The sequence below is a fragment of the Aspergillus niger genome (assembly GCF_000002855.4).
Source record: "Aspergillus niger supercontig An12".
In the NCBI taxonomy this organism is placed as follows: Eukaryota; Fungi; Ascomycota; class Eurotiomycetes; order Eurotiales; family Aspergillaceae; genus Aspergillus; species Aspergillus niger.
In genome coordinates, this window is record NT_166527.1 from 797,361 (window position 1) to 817,001 (window position 19,641).

At 49.9% G+C, this 19,641-nt stretch overlaps 8 protein-coding genes across 8 annotated transcripts; 5 read left to right on the forward strand and 3 right to left on the reverse strand.

The window, feature by feature from the left end:
- Nucleotide 1: 1 nt before the first annotated feature.
- Nucleotides 2–1,067, forward strand: An12g03110 (uncharacterized protein; the record flags this gene model as incomplete). Its single annotated transcript, XM_001395351.3, has 3 exons — nt 2–31; nt 96–276; nt 331–1,067. Coding segments are annotated over 3 exons (948 nt in total), but the record flags the coding sequence as incomplete, so codon positions are not given.
- Nucleotides 1,068–1,189: 122 nt separating this feature from the next.
- An12g03120 (uncharacterized protein) lies at nt 1,190–2,222 on the reverse strand (the record flags this gene model as incomplete). Its single annotated transcript, XM_001395352.3, has 2 exons — nt 1,190–1,219; nt 1,320–2,222. 2 exons carry the CDS (start codon nt 2,220–2,222, stop codon nt 1,190–1,192), a joined length of 933 nt encoding a protein of 310 aa, XP_001395389.3.
- A 1,344-nt stretch (nt 2,223–3,566) lies between these two features.
- An12g03130 (hypothetical protein) lies at nt 3,567–4,436 on the forward strand (the record flags this gene model as incomplete). The annotated part of the gene is made up of 2 exons (XM_001395353.3): nt 3,567–3,656; nt 3,789–4,436. The coding sequence occupies 2 exons, from the start codon at nt 3,567–3,569 to the stop codon at nt 4,434–4,436; spliced, it is 738 nt and encodes a 245-aa protein (XP_001395390.3).
- Nucleotides 4,437–5,147: 711 nt separating this feature from the next.
- On the forward strand, nt 5,148–6,644 carry An12g03140 (uncharacterized protein; the record flags this gene model as incomplete). The annotated part of the gene is made up of 2 exons (XM_001395354.3): nt 5,148–5,284; nt 5,351–6,644. 2 exons carry the CDS (start codon nt 5,148–5,150, stop codon nt 6,642–6,644), a joined length of 1,431 nt encoding a protein of 476 aa, XP_001395391.1.
- Nucleotides 6,645–7,558: 914 nt separating this feature from the next.
- An12g03150 (uncharacterized protein) lies at nt 7,559–11,949 on the reverse strand (the record flags this gene model as incomplete). Its single annotated transcript, XM_059750776.1, is given in 10 exon segments — nt 7,559–7,585; nt 7,639–8,611; nt 8,663–9,192; nt 9,242–9,524; nt 9,544–10,034; nt 10,080–10,674; nt 10,721–11,322; nt 11,374–11,428; nt 11,493–11,608; nt 11,662–11,949. 10 exon segments carry the CDS (start codon nt 11,947–11,949, stop codon nt 7,559–7,561), a joined length of 3,960 nt encoding a protein of 1,319 aa, XP_059604376.1.
- Nucleotides 11,950–12,814: 865 nt separating this feature from the next.
- On the forward strand, nt 12,815–14,606 carry An12g03160 (hypothetical protein; the record flags this gene model as incomplete). Its single annotated transcript, XM_059750777.1, has 5 exons — nt 12,815–13,105; nt 13,179–13,511; nt 13,567–14,052; nt 14,107–14,324; nt 14,387–14,606. The coding sequence occupies 5 exons, from the start codon at nt 12,815–12,817 to the stop codon at nt 14,604–14,606; spliced, it is 1,548 nt and encodes a 515-aa protein (XP_059604377.1).
- Nucleotides 14,607–15,165: 559 nt separating this feature from the next.
- Nucleotides 15,166–17,554, forward strand: An12g03170 (uncharacterized protein; the record flags this gene model as incomplete). The annotated part of the gene is made up of 4 exons (XM_001395357.3): nt 15,166–15,254; nt 15,323–17,013; nt 17,082–17,285; nt 17,355–17,554. The coding sequence occupies 4 exons, from the start codon at nt 15,166–15,168 to the stop codon at nt 17,552–17,554; spliced, it is 2,184 nt and encodes a 727-aa protein (XP_001395394.3).
- Nucleotides 17,555–17,983: 429 nt separating this feature from the next.
- On the reverse strand, nt 17,984–19,588 carry An12g03180 (uncharacterized protein; the record flags this gene model as incomplete). Its single annotated transcript, XM_059750778.1, has 5 exons — nt 17,984–18,574; nt 18,631–19,082; nt 19,189–19,334; nt 19,392–19,488; nt 19,546–19,588. The coding sequence occupies 5 exons, from the start codon at nt 19,586–19,588 to the stop codon at nt 17,984–17,986; spliced, it is 1,329 nt and encodes a 442-aa protein (XP_059604378.1).
- Nucleotides 19,589–19,641: the final 53 nt, after the last annotated feature.

Genomic DNA, 19,641 nt, shown 5'->3' on the forward strand with positions numbered 1-19,641 from the left:
GGCCCTGCAGTGGGCCGGTACCACATATAACGTAAGTTAACCGATTCCTCGTCAAGGCACACTTTCAAGCCATAAGCAACGTTAATACTATTCAGTGGAGCAATGGGAGAATCATCGCACTGCTTGTGCTCGCGTTCATCCTTCTTATTGCCTTCGTGGTTATCCAAATCTGGAAGCCAGAGCAGGCCACGTTACCACCTAAAATACTTTTCCAGCGTAGTATTGCAAGTGGCTTCTGGGTGAGCTGCTGCCAAGGCGCACATACGATGATCATCAGTAAGCCATCACACCATTTACATGCAGAAATCGCATACCAATGACGAACACTAGTATACTATTTCCCCATATGGCTCCAAGCTATTGAAGGCGTCTCAGCAGTCAGTAGCGGTATCCATCTCCTTCCAACGATAATACCCCTCGTCATAGCATCGATTGTGACCGGACAACTCATTTCTCGCATCGGATACTACACGCCTTTCTTAATCTTTGGTGTTTGTCTTACATCAATCGGTGCTGGCCTGCTGACCACCTTGGATGTCAACACCTCAGAAGCAAAATGGATCGGTTTTCAAATCCTTTACGGCTATGGCCTTGGCTCATCAACCCAGATCAACAATATGGCCGCGCAAACTGTGTTGTCCCGGAAGGACGTCGCTATCGGAGCGTCGCTTATGTTTTTCGGTCAGCAGCTCTTCGGAGCTATTTTCACGTCTGTGGGTGCGAATGTTCTTTCCAATCAGCTGGCTAAGCGACTCGGTCATATTCCGGGTGTGGATGTTACTCCGCGGGTAATTCAGAGTACGGGTGCGACGGAGGTGTTAAGCCTTGTTCCTGAGGCGTATCGGGATGATGCATTGAGGGCTTATAATGATTCTCTGCGCGTGTGCTTTCAGGTGGGACTTATCATGGCTTGCCTTGCTATCATTGGTGCACTTGGTATGGAATGGCGCAGTGTGAAGCAGAACAAGCCTGATGTTGAGCGGAAGGATGCGAAAGACAGTGAGCAGGGTGCTTCTGCGAAGATGGAGGGTGATAGTGAGATCGAGAAGAAGGCTGAAAGCACGTGAGCTAAAATCAGAGCTGTTGATCTTGCTCAATTCACGAAATTTGCATTTCTCTGATGTCTAATGCTAACTTCGGACAAAGTAAAACCCGGAAGAAAAATCACGACTCCTATAATTCTTAGAACTTACAAAAACAAAAAACATATACACCAAATCTAGAACACAAACAATAATAACCCCTAAAGAACCTCTAACACATCAAGCAAGCAACCTCTTCAACCAGCCCAACCTCGCCTCTCTCGCCCTCCTACTAACCTCCGCCTCTGGCACAAAAGCATCAAACCCATGCCAACACCCCGGCCAAACATGCAACTCCGTAGCAACCCCATCCCTCCACAACCTCGTCGCATACGCAAGATCCTGATCGCGAAACACATCCGCCTCCCCAACATCAATAAACGTCTCCGGCAAGCCCACAAAACTCTCCGCCCTCAACGGAACCGTATACATATCGGCAAACTCCCTCTTCACCCCAAAGGCAAAATCACTCGCCTGCGCCGCATCTGCCTTCGTCAACGGCGCAATATCCCCAAACTGCTCCATCGAGTTCCACTCCACGCTATCATCCACCCAGGGGTACATCAGTACCTGGCCCTTGATCGCTGGCCCGGCCCGATCCCTTGCTAGCAGGCTTAAACCAGCTGCGAGGTTACCACCCGCCGAGCCACCACACACCACTAACTTGGAGGCATTGAAGCCTAGCCCGTCTGCATGCTCACTCATCCATTTCAAAGCCGCGTAGCTGTCCTCCAGCTGTGCGGGCTGAGGATGTTCCGGTGCGAGACGATACTCGGCTGTCATGATCACTGCGCCGAGGGCCTCGACCCAGTCCAGCACGGTGAAGCCCATGAAGCGGTTGCCGGTGGAATGGCCGCCGCCATGCAGGTGGAGAATTCCCGGGGTGGAGGAGACATCCAGGATAGTGTGCTTTGGGCGGAAGATGGTGGCGCGCAGAGGGCCGGCGGGACCCGGGATGTCGACTTCTTGGTAGGCGATTGTGGATTCGTGGCCTTTGAGGGTGTTTTCGAGTGTGAAGTTCGTGGTCAGGTAGTCCCGATAGACGCGGCGTTTTTCGGGGGTGCTGATGTCCATGGTTGGAATGGTTTGGTGGACGGCGGAGAGGGTGGGGTGGAGGGGTGGGCGGGTGACTGAAGACATGTTGGTGGTTGTAATTTAGAAGTGGTGAAGATGTGGATGATGAAGATATTTGGGTTGAGATGATACTATTATGTTGATGTTGAGTGATATATCTGCTGGTGTCTATGTTCTCTTTATATACATCTGGTTCGTATGTATTTGGACTGACTATCCCTGCTCGGGCATATTCTTGGTCATCTTGCTTAGGGCATTGGCGGGTAATGTGTCCGATCCACTTAAGAATGATAAAGTGCGGGCAAATCATAGTTCCGGAATGTCTCCGCGATGGTGAGATTCTATCCCGAAGGATGAGAAGCTAACGGATTCAGGCTTAGTTCGGGCTCCCTAATAATAAATGGCCCGATGGCCGACCGTGAGGAGTGTACCCTTCATGTCAGCACATCCCTTGCTGCTTACTAGCCATAATTGCTTGTGGCAGAGGCTTTATCTAAACATGGGACCCTACTCAAGTCCTCTCAAAGTCGTGGTTGCTCGATTAAAATGGTATTACACCTTATCGCCTACCACATCGTAATCCTACGAAGATCGTCGTTAGTGCAACACGTGCACAACTCTTTCCGACAGCTGCATTAATCTATGATGTGCACATCGCACTCATAATAGCAGTGATAAATCTAGCTATTACCTGATTGAGTATAGAGTATTGATTGATTGGTCAGTGTGTGAAGCAAGCCGGGAGTAAAAGTGCCTTGAAATACAAGCATGGAGTGTATTTAAAACTATTATGATTCCGCGCCTAGGGCTGAGCTTTCAGCTTAGATAACTAAGAAACTGCTATAATATTGTGGCTTCAGTTTCTGCAGGCGCATTGCTCGAGAGAACAATTTATTTAATAAATTTAATTTTTCCTCGGTATTTAGTTACTTGGCTAATATACGCCCCGACAGGCATGTTCGCTAGGCTTCGTGCCCGCCTCTTCGACATACTGGCAAAGGCGTCTCGTGGTGGACCACTCTCTTCGATAGCAATTCTGGCTGCGTACCGCAAGGAGATGAAGCCGGGTGACCCTGAGACATCTAAGTGATCTTCGCTGTTATAACGATGATGTGATGCGCGCATATTGAGCCTTCGGATAGCCCTGATTCTCATCCGTCAGTATACACACTGCACTACGTCCAGTTACCTTGCGATAGCTGATCACGATACTTTATGCAGAGGACACACTGCTTGCTATGGCCGGTCTGGGCTTTGTTGACCGAGTAGATGAGGACATGTACCAGGCTAATGAAGTCAGAAGCACATTGAAGCGACTCCCTCAGCCAAACATGGACCTCTCCTGTTGTAAAATATATCATAGCCAACATCTTCGCTAAAGCATCTTCGCCCTAACAGGAAGCCGACCTCATGGTGCAGGATTTCAAGGCCGGTATTTCCAGCATTCCAGGTACTACCATGCAAAAGTGGAACTCTACGGGGGAGGATAACCCTCAGCCGGTCAAAGGGCCCAGGCAGCAGCGCTTAACTGCGCCAGCCACAGAGACCACTATCTAGTCCACATTCTGCTACTCTTTATTACTCTTGAGACAAGCAAATATACTTCTCAGATACCTACCTACTCCCCGATAGCTACATTTCCCAGCTCATACTTGTCAGTCAGAAACATCTACTATGTCCTCCATCCCACCTCCCACCCCACCACCCGCACCCGGTCCACCGCCAGTTCAGGCACACACCCCACCAGAACCACAACCACCCACTGTCCCCACCACCGGCCCCAAAGGCTCTCACCTCCTCGAACTCCACATTTTCAACGGCCACCCCTTCAAAGATCACTGGGCGTACTGGATTTCGTCTCCAGATGATCCCCGGGTCGGAGTAAAGATCCACGCGACCGGGGACGTGCGCAACGGCTTCGTCTTCGAGATCAAGCGCAGCCATGATCTCCGTACCAGTCCGGATATTCCGATTAAGCGGATACCGTTGCAGTGGGTTGATGGGAGGTATCTTGATCAGGGGAAGATGTTCAATGGTGGGTTGGAGAAGATCGAGAATCTGCCGGTGTGTGCGTTTGAGGAAGTGTTGTCTAAGGTAAAGGTGCCAGGGAAGTCGTTGAATAGTGTTAATTCGGATGGGGAGTTGGTAGGGGCTAGGGTTGGGAGGAAGGTGGTGCAGAGGGACTGTCAGACTTGGATTGTGGAGTCAATGGGACAGTTGGTTAGGGAGGGTATTGTTGGGAGGGGAGTCGAGGAGTTCGTGTGTAAGATTAGGCAGTGAGGTGATAGCTTGCTTGATGGTAGCGATAGTGGGTGTTAATAAACTGGTGTTTTAGCTTTCTACCTACCAAGAGCGATTCTCGCCAGGGGGCTAATAGAGGCCGTCTCGCACAGAGAGGGATGAACCAAAGAGCATTTCGAGTTGCTTGAATCCAGCTACTTTCAAGCAATACATTCAATTACTGTACTGGTTTGAAATCCTTACTTTTACATGTGGTCATACCACTATGGTTCCTTTCCGAAATGGGCAAGTAGAATATCGTATCGTATCTGTGGGAGAATGTGGAGAAGCGTGCCTGGGGCAGCTCCTAAACAACGCGTCGCGAGTTTTCCGAGACATCTCGAAAAACCATTCCGATGTCTCGGAAAGACCCATGAACGGAAGTCTGAGAGTTCTAAGTAAGACTCTGCCAAAAGCTTAGAGCATTGCAACCCACATCACAGCGTCAGCCAACAGCAGAAAATTAAAATGTCATTATCTCAACTTTTAAGTTTCAGGCACAGCCCCAACCACGGGATTCACGAGATAAGAACATTCTGCGGGTAGTAAACACAGACCTTCCCTATCGCGGTAGGCGGCGAGATCGTGAACTTCGGCTAAGCCGGGCGGTGGGCCTGTATTGCCTGGCTAACAAGGAGCTCGTCTGTCTGTTTTTAATCACCATCTCTCACAACAGTCCTTCCACGTCTCTCACAACTGGTGGCATACACAATGGCGAAGATATTCCCAGCAGACAGTCCGTTGTGCAATCTCTTTAGCACTGCGCCAAAGAAGCCGACCCAAAATGTCTTCGCATCGCCAGAATCGCCTCCCCAAACGACCACGGACTATCCCCAGCCCTGTGTCAGGTAGCTAGGCCATTGAGAGACTTGCCTATGTTTTTATACAAGCAAACTCTGACCAAAGCACTATAGTCCCTACGCAAGCCCTGTCAATCACATCACAATCGGCCGCACCACCTACGCCGTCCCCGAATACTACGTCCTCAAAATCCCGAACTTGAAGTTCGCCTACATGAAGGAATTCGCCCTCGAAGAAATGTACGCCGACATTGGACATACCTTCATCCACTATCTCTACACTGGCGAGTATCAAACTCTCGCCGCGTCTCCCAGCGTCCCTCCCTCCAAATCCCGAGCTTGGGAATTCAAACGCAGCGTGTACGCCTTCCACATGGCTCAGCGACACCAGATCCAGGGCCTGTTGGACCACGCAAAGCGCTATATGCATACCTTTGTTGACTCTTTGTCAACACTGGAACTACTCAAGATTGCCCGAGAGGTTTATGCTACTATGTTCACTGGTAGAAAGTGGTTTGAGGATTTCGTGCATGATCAACTTGCTGCAGCATTCAAAGCTGGTGAAGAACAATTCAGAAATGATATATTGAAGTACGGCGTGGGAAGCGATGCAAAGTTTGATCAGTTCATCTTGGAACTCGTCATGAAAATCTACTCCGGGAGCATTGCCAACTTGACCAAGGCGGCTGCCAACGGGTCAGCATCCGGCCATGATACCCCTGCGTCCGACGAGGATGCTTCTACTGATCAAACGACTGTCGTGGCTGAAGAAAATGAGGTCAAGAGCGATCCTGAAGCTAGCTTGAATGGTTCGGATGACAGTGTCAAGGATTCCAAACCCGCCGACACTGTGCCAGAAGAACTGGATGATAATTCCAAGTCTCCATCTCCCGCTCCAGCTTTACCTCTTCCATTCACCTTCCGGTCGCCGCAGCCAGTGAGGCATCAAAGCTTTACACCGGAACCAGCTTCACCCAAGACACAGCTAAAGTCAGAGCTGGAGCCCAAGCCAAAGGAGCCTTCAAAGCCTGCGACATCTCCAAAGCCTGTTCCGGAAACAACGGCCCATCCGGAGAAGCTGACGCAGCCTGAGAAAGCGACACAGCCAGAGAAAGCGCGACAGCCAGAGAAAGTCCCATTCGACAAGCCAGAGCCGAGTCCCAAATTCAACCCACGAAGCGGAGCGCAGACACCAGAGAGTGCTCCCGGCGATAACAATTCCAGCCCCCGCAAGAAGTCAAAAAAGAAGAGAGGAGGGAAGAACAAGAATGGAAACTCGAATGGACCATCGTCTGGTAATTTGAACACACCATTGTCTAAAAAGCCGAATGCACCATCGAACCCAGTTAATGGTACACCTAAGAAGTGGGAACCGAAGACGACACCAGAATCAATTTCGTTCATTTAGCTATCACGAACGGTAGCGTTCAACGAACTCAATCAACGATCTTGTCTTAAATGTATTAATTGTGTCACGAAGAATGAATGAAATTTCTACTTTGTTACGAAATAGTGATCTGAAAGTAGAAATGCAGTAAGCCATCTCACGCAGCAATCATAAAGCAAAAATAGAACCAGCAGTCGCAATAGTCCCCGTCCAGGAACTCAGCTGGTTCCTCGGCACTACTACTTAGCTTGCTCCACAAATAGACCGGACCCGCACGACGGATACACACCCGGCTAAACTTTGGTATCCACCATTTTTCCGCCGGTTTGATTAGCAGTTCAAATGGCATGGCAGTTCATTGCAATCGTTGATCTGGTATGCTGAAATGGGCATTACGTCCTAAGAGTGGTATGAGCTTTATATTCACAGAGAGTGAAGCATTGGCAGAGCTGGTTGGACACTACGATGGAAGTGAGGTTGCATTTGTAAGACTGGACTTTGATTGCCGAAGTATTATTCTCATGGCTCATACGATGATTTACCCAAAGCTGTTGTATAAATTGATTCGAATGTTCTTCCTGTTCCTGTCTTTCGAGACGATGGACGTTGCGTGTATTGGGAAGGGAAACTTACGGCGCTTATAGAGGGATTGGCTGATACTGTGGCTCGTGATTGGAGGGTGTATAACGAGGGTAGGGGGGTAGAGGGAGAATGATTGGTTGTGTGTAGATAGCGCGTAGATTTATTTGATATTGTTATGTATGTTTGTGAGACTCGTTTGGTGTCTAGTGAGAGTTTATGCGCAAAAGGATATTAGTTCTATTAGCAACCCAGTATCTACTGACATCATCTAACCGGATGATAAAAGAACTCCGCATCAGCATATTATCCCGGTATATACAAATCTATTCAAATAAAGACTATGTCGAATGTAATCATCGATCGAGCGCGTTTTCCTGACACTGCCAAATCATTAGCAAACACAAATCACATCGTAAGTGAAGTCAATACTTACCATTTGCCAGTACGTCCCCTTATTCCGCAACAGTTCCTGATGACTCCCCTGCTCCACGACCCTAGACCCATACCCAGTCCGACTTTCACCAAAGACAAATATCGTATCCGCTTTCTGAATAGTAGCCAATCTATGCGCCACCGCCACAATCGTCATACACCTTTTCGCAGCCAAGCGCTCCATTGCCGCCTGCACGACCTTCTCAGACTGCGAGTCAAGACTCGATGTCGCTTCATCAAGCAGAAGAAGGGATGGCTTTCGTAGTAACGCTCTTGCAATGCACATGCGTTGTCGTTGTCCTCCACTCATGGAGGTCTGGGCCTTGATTCCAAGATCAGTGGAGTACCCTTCCGGGAGGGAGGTGATGAAATCGTGGATCTCTGCGTCCTTGCACGCTTGGATCAGATCGTCTTCCGTGAACTCGGACTCGTCGAGTCCAAGGGTGATGTTATCGCGAATGGTGCCTTCGAAGAGTCGTGGCTCTTGTGCTACGAGGGATATTGAGCGACGGTAGTATGAGGGGTCGATCGAGTGGATGTCGTTGCCGTTGATGAGGACTGTTCCTTGGTAGGGGTGGTAGAATCTCTCGAGGAGAGATATCACGGTCGTTTTCCCGCAGCCAGATGGTCCGACGAAGGCGACGAATTGGCCACTCTCGATTTTGACGTTGAGATTTGTGAACAGAGGCGTATCTTGGGAGGCGTAGCGGAATGCGACGTTGTTGAACTCGATGTTGGCTCCGGAGCGGGTTCGCAGGGACTCTGGCTGAGCCTTGATGTTGTGGGCTTCTTCGCGTTCGGCTTTGCTCGGTCGCAGATTTAGCATACGGTTTGCGGATGCTATAGCTTGGGCGACGTTGGATCCGAAACTGAAAAATTGACCGGCAGATTGTCCGCCTTGAATGATCGCAATGTAGATGACGAAGAAGTCGGTCGGCTGGTATTCTCGGGACGCGAGAAGTTGGCCGCCATACCTGTCGATATTGTTAGATGCAGCGACGAGGCATTGGTTGATTAGAACTTACCAGAACGTAAGCGCCATAGCGCACAACTCGACACTGTCAGAGAAGGCGAAGATGAGGGTAGCGTACCAGGCTTTTCGGAAAGCCTTTGTTTGCTGGTCCCGTAAGAGTTTGGAATAACGATCCAGAATGACATCTTCCATGGTCAAGGCTGAGACGGTACGAAACGCGTCTATGGCTTCCGCTGCAAACTGCGAACTTCCAGAATAGACCTTGGCGTTCATTGCTTCGAATTGAATTTCGTATCGGATGCGCATGAACGCTGCAAGAAATGTGCATGGCAGGGCTGCGAAAACAGCAACAAGGCTGAGCTTCCACCCGAATGTGAATGCGATTATAATGCACCCCAGGATGCTGAATATAGAAGAGAGTGGGAATGCACCGTTCACTCCGACAATCTCTTGCACTTGCTTCGGATCTGTTGCTAACCGGGAGACAAGGGAGCCAGAAGCGTTTTCAATCTGATCGTGGAATGGAATAGGCTTGTTGAGTACGTTGTCAAAGTACTGTTTTCGATAGAAGGAGGATACTTCCTGCGAAAGAATTAGCTTCGTAAGATGTAGTGTTTGTATGGCATCTTACCACAGAGAACCTATTCGAAGAATATCCCATAAGTCCGTAAGATGATGCCGTCCCGAGAGCCAGAATAAAGAACATCAATGCCCAGAAGTTGGCTGCATGTGCTAGTCTTTGGCCAGTCAATTGAAACACCCCGATAAGCTTCGCAAAAAGCCAACTTTGGAGTGGGAACGCAGCTACAGGCATAACTTCGTTAGTCTGTATTGGCACCGCAAGTTCGAGGGCGCTTACCTCCAGCTCCAGCGGCACTGGCCACAACTGGAATATAGAACCTCCATAGCGCTCTCTGTTCATATAAAAATAACCCGATGCTGCCGAAGAAGCCCTTGTTCTTCGCTGATTCCTTTCCATCCTGGTTCGTAGACTGTCGAACAAGTTCGTCTGCAGGTTTGAATTCTTCCTTTAATTCTTCGGTTATGTCGCTAGTGTGCTCGTCATCATCATCCAGTAGCTCCACTTTCTGAGCATTGACAAGGCCGCTGTAGACCCCACCCTCGATGTTGAGAAGTTCCTCGTGAGTACCTTGTTCGATGTCCACGCCACCCTTCATGACAATGATATGGTCGGCTTGTCGAATGGTAGACAGCCTGTGAGCGATGACGATTGTAGTCCGGTTGCGAGACAGCCGATCAAGAGCTGCTTGGACGATCTTCTCACTACGCACATCGATCGCACTCGTTGCTTCGTCCAAGATCAAGATAGAGGGCTGACGCACGATACTCCGGGCTATTGCCAGTCGTTGCCTCTGTCCACCACTTAACTTGGTGCCATTCTCTCCCACTGGGGTGCCATAGCCCTGCAAATGTCAGATTTGGTACGAGGAAGATTGTCATAATCATACCTTGGGCAGACGTTGGATAAATTCATCTGCAAAAGCCTCTCGGCACGCATTCTCAATTAGTACTTTCTTTTTGTCATCGGGCTCATGCTCCCACTTCGTTCCGATTAGTCCCAGGGAGATATTGTTGAAGATAGTATCGTTGAAAAGAACGGGCTCTTGTTGTACTAGCCCCACCTGGGACCTCCACCACTTCAGATCCAAGTTATTGACATTATGATCTCCAACATAGATTGCCCCTTGGTCTTTATCGCTGGTTCCACTCAGTTGATACCATCGCTCTAGCAGAGCCACGATCGTACTTTTCCCCGACCCCGAGGGGCCCACCAACGCTGTAGTCTTTCCCCGCTGAAACCGAGCATTGAGCCCGTTAAGTGCCTTTGTGTCCGGTCGTGCAGGGTAGGCGAAATGAACATTCTCAAGCACAATATCCACCTCTGCAGAGGCATCGGAGTCGCCAAGACCGCTGACGTCTATCTTTTCCGAGTCCAGCATCTCAAAGAATGCACCCGCCGCACTAGCTGCCTTGGATATTATAATCAACGGCGAAGCGATGTTTCCCATGACACTCACTGCCACCATTACCGAGAAGAATACGCTTTCCCCGATTAGCATAGGGACCAAATGTTGGCGGATATACTCACGTGATGACTGTGTTAATGCTCCCAATGTGACCGTCGCGAAACAACTTCAGTCCAAACCAAAATGCCAAGGAATAACTGGAGTACATGGCGAAGAAAATTAGGGCGAATTGAAGTCCGAGGAACACGGACATCTTTCGCCCTCGTTTACGCGCTTCTTCGACCCAAAGCGCATATTTGGTGGCGAGGTTCCCTTCTGCTCCCAGTGATACCACTGTGCGAACTAAGCTAAACACCTCCGCTGCGATGGATGACTGCTTCTCATCTGCCTTGTCGACACTTTGCTGGGCTTTCGTTAAACGGGGCAGTGTTATGCTGACGGCGATCAGGATAAATAGAAGCGCCGAGCTGGTGACCAGAGTCAAGGCCCATGAGTATTTGAAAGCGATGATGTAGGCAGCCACGAGAAGGGCGACAGATTGGAAAAGGATGGCTAGTTTATCCGAAATGCTCTGTTGGATAGAATTGGACAGGGTGGTGATCGTGTTGGTGACGGCACCCACTGATACCTGATCGAGCTTGCTGATCGGCTGGGCGAAGAGCGTCCGCATGTAATCGTGTCGCAAAGTGGCTGAAACACGAAGACCAATCACGCGGAAACAGTACTAGCAACGTCAGCAATCATTAATTCCGCTTTGTGGCACACATCGGCTTACCATGGAGAAATATGTCAAAACAAATTTTCCAACGAAAAGGTAGACGATGTATAAGCTATCATCAAGTTAGTTCGTGATGATTGGCAAAGACCATTGCTTCATCCATAAAGCTTCCTTACCTCAGTCTGCTGACAGAGGCTTTGAATTCCGCCTCCGTCACAGAGGTTCCCGCCGAAAAGTATCCATTAAATTGTCCGACAAGGCTGCCGAATACGATATTCATCAGGGGAAGCGGCTATCAGACGAAAGTTAGACCCAACATCTCCGATGCAGACGATATCCACCTACCACTCCAGATCCGATGGCGCATAGCATGGCGATTACAAGGATCACGCGATCAGTACGGTTGGTGTAGGAAAGCAGCCGCTGCAGACAGTAAGCGACGGAACACTGTGGGAGCAAGTAAAACCATACAATGTAATTACCCAGCGATGCAGATTCATCATTCTTCTTCTGCTCCTCCGTGGTCTTTTCATCGATTGTGCTTTGTTTTTCTTGGTCTCCGATAATGATGGTGTCTTCGCGAGGCTTCTCTGGCGGGCTTTGCCCGGTCGGACTTTCTGGAGAGTGGCCCATTGTGATAATCTTGTGTGAGTGCAGGCCAGAGCATGTCGACTAGACGAAGCATGGTACCGCATGGGGGAGAGTTGGATTTATAGGGGAGAGACCCTTGAAAGCCAGATGTTCAGTCTGCAACCAGAAGCGGGTCCAGGCCACAGTGGGCTGGCCCTGTCTCAGTGAAGACGTATGCATGAAAGGTCTTAGCCTGCCTAAAAGGCCTAAGTGGCATCGGCTTTTACGAGGAGGATCTGGAGCGCAGCGCGATGACTCGATGATTGTGGATGACTCCTTGGGAAAGTGGAGCCGATCGACGTGGCGGACATTCGGGAATTTCGAAATCCCGGGCGGTCAAAGCAGGCTGCCAAATTGCTGGCCGGGACTTTCGGACTCATGACTTTCCCGCTGCCACCCTTCCTCCCTTTGCAACTTCGTCACTCAACCCCGATCGCAGATCCACTGCTTGGAGGATGAGCTCCCGCAGGCCTATTTCGGTAGGCTGAACCCAGTCATCCCTGCAGCCAGTCTGAGATGATTATTAGAACTGACTATGGTCTAGTGTCGCCGCTGTCAGCAAAAAAAGGTATCGGCCTCAGCCGCGCGTTCTAGCCATGCACCATCTGACGGAACATTAGATCCGTTGCAATAGGCTTGACCCCAGATGCGACAAATGCGATGCTGTCGGGGCAGTATGTACTTATCTGCCGCGAAAACAACGGTCCACCAAGCGAAGGTCCTCCCTCCCCCCTGTCCTCGCATTCCTGTTCTTTGCGACAAGCAGGGCGAAAGCTACTAACGGGGTCATGGACATTGTAGGCCGCTAGACGATAAAAATGTCCTCTCCGAAATCCTTAGGCGACTCGAGCGTCTAGAAGATCACTGTATGATCGACTCAGACCTAGATCAGCCAGCAGATGCATCTCGTTCAATGTCCATCGGCTCGGAAGATGACACATCCCCAAGCGTTCTACCCCGCGGCATCGAGTCTCCTCTGCCAGCAGCACAGGGCGTAGCTCAGACTATTTTGAGAGGGCTAAAGGACGAAAATACTAGGTCTCTTCTCAGTTCCAATGTGTTTTGTCACCTCAAGACCGTGGAGTCTCGCTTCTGGGGGAACGAGAAGTGCATCCAGGCCATAGAGGTTGCCATGCGAGAGATCTCGCAGTTGGAGAACGTAGAAACCCCAAAGCCTAAGGCTTCCCCTGTCATCACAAAAGAAACAGCACACAAATGGATAGAATGTACAGTCCGTCCACAATACGTGGATATTCAACATTAAGCTAATCTGGACCCAAGTATATTATGAGGCGTACCAATTCGAGGGTTTCCGAATTCCTTTTGAAAGAAATTTCATCCTCTCCCTCCCAGATCTCCTTCACAACCCACATGTTCAACTCGACCCAACAATACGAATTGTGTATTACAACGTCCTCTTTCAAGGGTTTTTGGTGGACCCGGACCCCTATCCTAACAGAGGCGCCATCGTGGAATTCCTTTGCCACTCCTGTATGGAGCTAACGGAAAGCTGGCTAGCCCAGATTAAGAATACCCCGGCTGACTTGTTCGCTGCCTTCTTTATGGTACGTTCTGGCTTCGACGCCCAGCAAATGCAATAGAAACTAAAGTGACGCTTAGATGTCCATGTCTCTTGAAGCTTGCAACAGTGAACTGTCCTGGAGGATTGTGGCCCATGCTTGTACTATTGCTCGGGCTCTTGGATATTTCTCTGTTGATGCCGACCAACCAACACCCAGTCAGCAGATTTTGCGGCCAGGCGGTCCCCCTGATCCTGAAAGTCAGATTGAGAAGAACAGGATGCGCTTTGAATTTTGGCACTTACTACGAACGGACTGCGTATTCCGCTTGTCCTTTGGTAAACCAGCGCTCATTGCCGACGGGTCTTGGACGGTAAATTTTCCGGATCCGAGTATCACTGGAGTTGATCACGCATCCACCCGGTTCATACAAATCCATTTCTTTGCTTCCATGCGTCTCACGTTGGTTCTGATAAAATATTTGGACATGGTCGATGCGGAACCCGACGTGGACACACCCGAGTACGATAGGACAATAGATGGTCTCATTGCCGAGGTCCAAACCATCATGTCCGACTGGTCGCCGGTACGTTAATCTTTAAGGTTCATCTTTACTCACCCGGAAGCTAACAGAACCAAGGAGGAACTCCTGACTACGACTACGAACCGCATGGATACCTGGTTTTGCGTGGACATCCTATTCAGCAGCTACAAAATGCTCATCGTTTTCTACCAAGCGAAGAAATGTAACCAAGATAGCCAATTCCTACCATATCACACGGTCGACATTGCACGGAAGAGCCTTCATATGTCCCGGTCCCTCATGTCGTCCTCTACACACCCATATTGGGGTATCAGGTATGTTGCAACGCGAGATTCTCCACATCATGATGCTGATTGTTGCATTCTTCTATTTACAGTCTCATCCTTCTCCATCAGTTTGTTCCATTATTTATTGTCTCCATGAATATGATCGGATCTCCGGAGTGTGGAAATGCCGAAGCCGATCTCGGTCTAGTGTCTTGGTTTAACCAATTCGTCGAGACGGCGGCCCAGGAGCGAGGGGAGCTCAAACCATTGAGTATCATAATGAAGGCAATGGCTATAGCCTCTCAACACTCGGTGACAGGCTCACATTGATGCTGTATTCAATTCCAAGGTTTCGTTTTGGATTGAAAGGCTGAAATCGATATGATGCCGTCATCGAACTGTTTTCTCTGGGACGAAACCAGGAGGCTATAGGCCGGATTATATATAGTACTCAGTATATATGAGACTTCAATGCTTTCGTCCTCCTGGGTCATATTCGAATGATATCTCCCCCACATCCATTCTCATGGAATGAACTTTCCGCTTTGTCAGCGGCGCGCTAGTACCATATCGGGAGATCAGCCTATCAGCAAGAAGGGATTGACGTCCCGTGGTGCAAACAACTGAACCCTCGGTCCCTATCAACAAAAACGTGTGGGGACATCAACAAGATCCCAAGACAGTTGGCTTATCAGGTTACTCTGCTCCCCGCTGTGCCGCAGCGGGGTAGTCAGCGACGGTAGATAGCAAGCATTCTCATATATCCAGCGTCCACCACATGCAGCCCTTCTCCTGATGTGAAGTGATCCGCGCAACGCGCCATTTGGTTCTTACACTACCTAATGGCACCAACCACATCTGCGCAACCACATCTGCGCAACCTGACGATATGAATCAGACGCATAGAGAAGGAGAGCCACTGGCAAAACGGCGACGCATCGCTTTGGCGTGCAGTGCATGCCGAGCGCGGAAGTCCAGGTGAGCAAGTCCGTGATATGAATTGTTCTCGGCAGGCTGGATATTGTGCTGAAGAGAAAACTGCGCAGATGCGATGGACAGCGGCCGTCGTGCTCAACATGCTTATCACTGACCGTTGAGTGTGTGTATGAGCCGTCTGACTGCTCAACAAATGTTTTGGTCCGCAAAGAATATGTCGCAGACCTGGAACAGCGACTGAGATGCGTCGAGAGCCGACTGCAACGGCATGACGACTTGCTGACAGGGCATCTCTCTGTATGCGCAACAGATAAAGTAAACAGATGTGATCCACCAATGGGTGATCACTCGAGCATCAGTACTGTCCGACAGATACAAGATGAGGTTCACGTCGATGGAGTCAATGGGGAGGACCCCGGGTCGGACGACACAAAGACAGATGGCCTTGCCCTTGGCTTTGTCGACGAACCGACCACTGAGTTTTACGGCGAATCATCCAGCATTGCGTTCACGCGTTGTCTTTTAGAGGCTATGTCTCTAGATTTGACCGCCAAGCGGACCAAGACGAAGTCACCATGCAATGAAAATGGGTTTGTTGAGTGCAACATCGCGCCGGTGTCTCAACAGCAGTCAGTCATGGAGTCTCCTAAAGATCAGCCTTCCTCGCCCACGACCCTTGTTTCCGAAACAGAGATGGACTCCTTGCTGGACATTTATTTCAATGACTATGGCTCTCTCTTTCCTTTTCTCCATGAGCCGACCTTCAGAGACACATACAATGAGTACAAGGCAAGCGGTTTTGTCAAAGCCCGGAGAGGCTGGCTCGGTGTGCTCACCATGACCTTTGCAATGGCTACCCACATTAATCAAAATGGAAAGGTCTCGGCAAAGCATCGGTTCAGGCGGTCCCATGTTCTTTTTCAACGGGCGGTATCCCTCTGCAGCGAATTGTCAGTGCGAACAGTCAGCCTTGACATTGTACAATATCTTCTGCTGGCCGTGCTCTATCTTCAAGGCACACAGATGCCTGTTCAGATGTGGACAATGCATGGGATGCTCGTACGAACAGCGACGGCGTTAGGTCTGCACTCAGAGCAAGCAGCACAGGGGCTTCACCCCATACAGCAAGAAATCCGCCGACGTACCTGGCTCACGATCTACTGTTTGGACAGAATCCTGAGCGTCACGTGGGGACGCCCGCCGGCAATTCCAGACGAGTATATCGTGGTGAAGTTGCCATCGCCATGGGTGACCATGACCGAAACAACCACACATCATTCGAATGCCGGCGACATTCACACGGCGTTCTTCGACGCGACCGTGCGGCTGCTCCAGGTTGTGGGTCGGTCCCTAGCCACACAATACGGCCAGAATCTTGGGCCTGGGGACCAAAAGATCGACGAGAGTACCGCTATTCACGCGGCAAGCACGATGCGACAGGACCTTCGGCGATGGACTTCCAGTTTACCATCATGTCTGGACCTGTATGAGACTGGATCGGATGTTCACCTGCAAAATGATAATACAATATCAAACCGGTTGCGGATAATTCTTACGCTTCGATATCATTTTGTCAACATTTTAATCCATCGACCACTTCTATGCACCATCCTGCGTTACTTGACCTTGTTAGGTTCTCCCACAGGGAGACCATTACCTTATAGAATTCAGCTTGCAGTGGCGGAAGCCCACGAGTGCATAGTCTCTGCTGAGAAGACAATCGAAGTAGTGCATGCAGTTATCAACGCGCCGTACCCTTCTCACACCAGGTTAGATGTTTGGTTCTTTACTTTATTTCATGGTAGGTGATCCCCATGTAGACTGAGTCATGTATACTTGCACATTGGCATACTAACTGATCACGTTGAGTATTAAATTCGGCTTTGGTGATCCTGGGACGCTCCGTGTTGGAGCAACATGCAGTCTATATTAACGACAATGCCACTCAGAGCTCTGTTCAGGACTCTCTAAATCAAGCGGTGGAATCCCTAGATAAGTTAGACAAGGACAATCATGTGGTGTACGATTGTGCGAGGTTCATCGCACGTCTTTCCCAACCACAGAGTGACCAAGGTTAGTGGGGTTGGAAAGTCTCCGTATCACAGTGTTTGAAGGCTGACGCGCCAGAATATCGTCACCCAGTTGCTAAACAAGATAGTCTCGGGAATGGTTGTATTGCGGATACCGGAAGTGAGGAGCTCACGGATGAACAGCTTTGGTCTACCGTTGGACTCTCATCTCTACCAGACCCAGATATGGTTCCACTTCCCAGGGGCGAGTTATTCGGTCATTCCTTTGGCGGATTGAGCCTGAGCCTTGACCAGCTAAGCTCCACCTACTAAGACATTGCCTACAAGTGTAGCTTGTTCGACGACAGTCGGCAGTCTCCGATAACCTTGGCTATCTGGGGAGATTAGCCTTGTATCCATATTTAGCCCGAGATGATTTTTGAATGAAAGCTTGACTTCCACTCCATGAGGATGCATTTGTGATAATATATAGCAAAGATATAAGAGACAGTATGAATTTTAAAGTCCTGGACGCGCACATGGGACGGACACAAAGTATGAACGCGTATCTCAACAAAAACTACCAGAATCAGACAGAGTGGATAGAAAAAGGATCGGACACTTATGGAATCATTGAGATTATCTGATGTCAAATCTTCGCCCTGGATACAAACGAGCCTCCATTAGCATGAGTGTTTTGGACTAGGTGTGTATACACGCCACTTTATCTCATGTAAAGCAGCGTACATCTTCAGAGATGACTTACGCATTCAAGGCCTCGTCCAATTTATGGAATGCAGCGTCAATGTCTCCATTCAGGTCATGAAACCAGATCCAGTCAAACCATTGTTTTTGCAGTTTCGAAGCGATCTTATCAATCGTTTTGCCAGTTTCCGGGTGCTGGAAGTGAAGCATGTGGCTCATTTCATACGCCCGCTCTAATTGCTTCTGAGCCCTTGGCCGTCTAATAGCATCATACGCTGCAAGGCCGGCAGAAATATATGGTGCCAGTGCTGCACTTTGGTCAGGGGCGTGATATATCCTCGCTAGAAGGTTGGAGAGTATCAAGGAATCCTCTAAGCCCTGACCAGCACCGGCGGCCTGGAACGGCAGGGACGCATGGGCGCTGTCACCCAGAAGCACGACCCGATCACGATAATATGTCGACGTGTATCGATGATGGAAGAATCCCCACTTCACCGGTCTGGCCTTCCTCAACAAGCGGCGGAATCGTTGGTCCACTTCGGGGCCTTCGAAGTCAGCCATCATGGCCTCATGGCTGATCTTCTGGGATACTGAGTTCTTGAGTTCCCAGGGCCTATCATCCAGTGCGCAGAGGAGGAAATTGAATTCCTTGAAACCGGCATCGTTTAGCACACAATCGCAACCCAGCAAAATATCAAACTTACCTCGCCTTTCGAAATCATATACGTGATACAACAGCGCTTGTCGCCCACGAACATCTTCGCCACGTCGGTGAGATCTCCAAAGATTTCTCTGGCTACGGATATTGGGATCACGCCTCGGTAGCAATACGAGTCGGCATACACCGGCTCGACCTGGCTGGGATACAACGGTCCCAGCACATGCTTTCTCACCATACTCTTAATACCATCGGCGCCGACAAGGATACTAGCCTCAGCAGTATCGCCATCTGCAAACTTCAAGATGACCTTGCCTGCATACTGTTGAATCCCCACCAAGGTCTTGCTGAAACGGACCTTCTCGACTGAGATGTATTTGGTCATGATTTCAAGGACTGCGTGGCGATGGGCCTGCTCAACATCAGTGCCGCTCCTATAGCTGGCTTTAACGTGGATGGGGAGTGACAGACACTTCTGCGGACGTATTTTGGGTGGCCCCAGGCAGACTTGCCGCGCCATGGTTCGTTGAGACCTATGACAGACAGTGTGAATGGGAATCCACGCTGGCGGTGCAGGAAAGTGAGGAGATCTGCGTACCAAGACCTGGCTGCAAGAGCATGCCCTCATAGTAGATATCCTGAGGCTCGCCGGGCTTATTGCCCACACAGACCTTCTCGTATTCTGCACGGAACCCTTCTTGCAGCATGTCCAGTGCTAGATCGCCATTCGGGCCGAATCCGATGCCCGCGCTGTCCCTTGTGTCAAACTGTAAATCTATTGACCGACTATTGTGGGTCTGGACTTACCCCACGACTGAAAATTCTGGGGCTGCTTCATAGATCGTATAGGGTACTCCTTTCTTTTCCAGGCCCATGGCCAGGGCGAGTCCCCCAATTCCGGCGCCTAGACTCGGTCTCAGATCAGTACCACGAAAGGTCGATGCATCTCAAGGAGACCTACCGACAATGGCCACGTGCAAGTCTCTAATAGTATCGCCGCTCATGTTGGGAGAATGCTCGCGTATGTGTGCGACTCTTCATGATGATCCCTTACCAC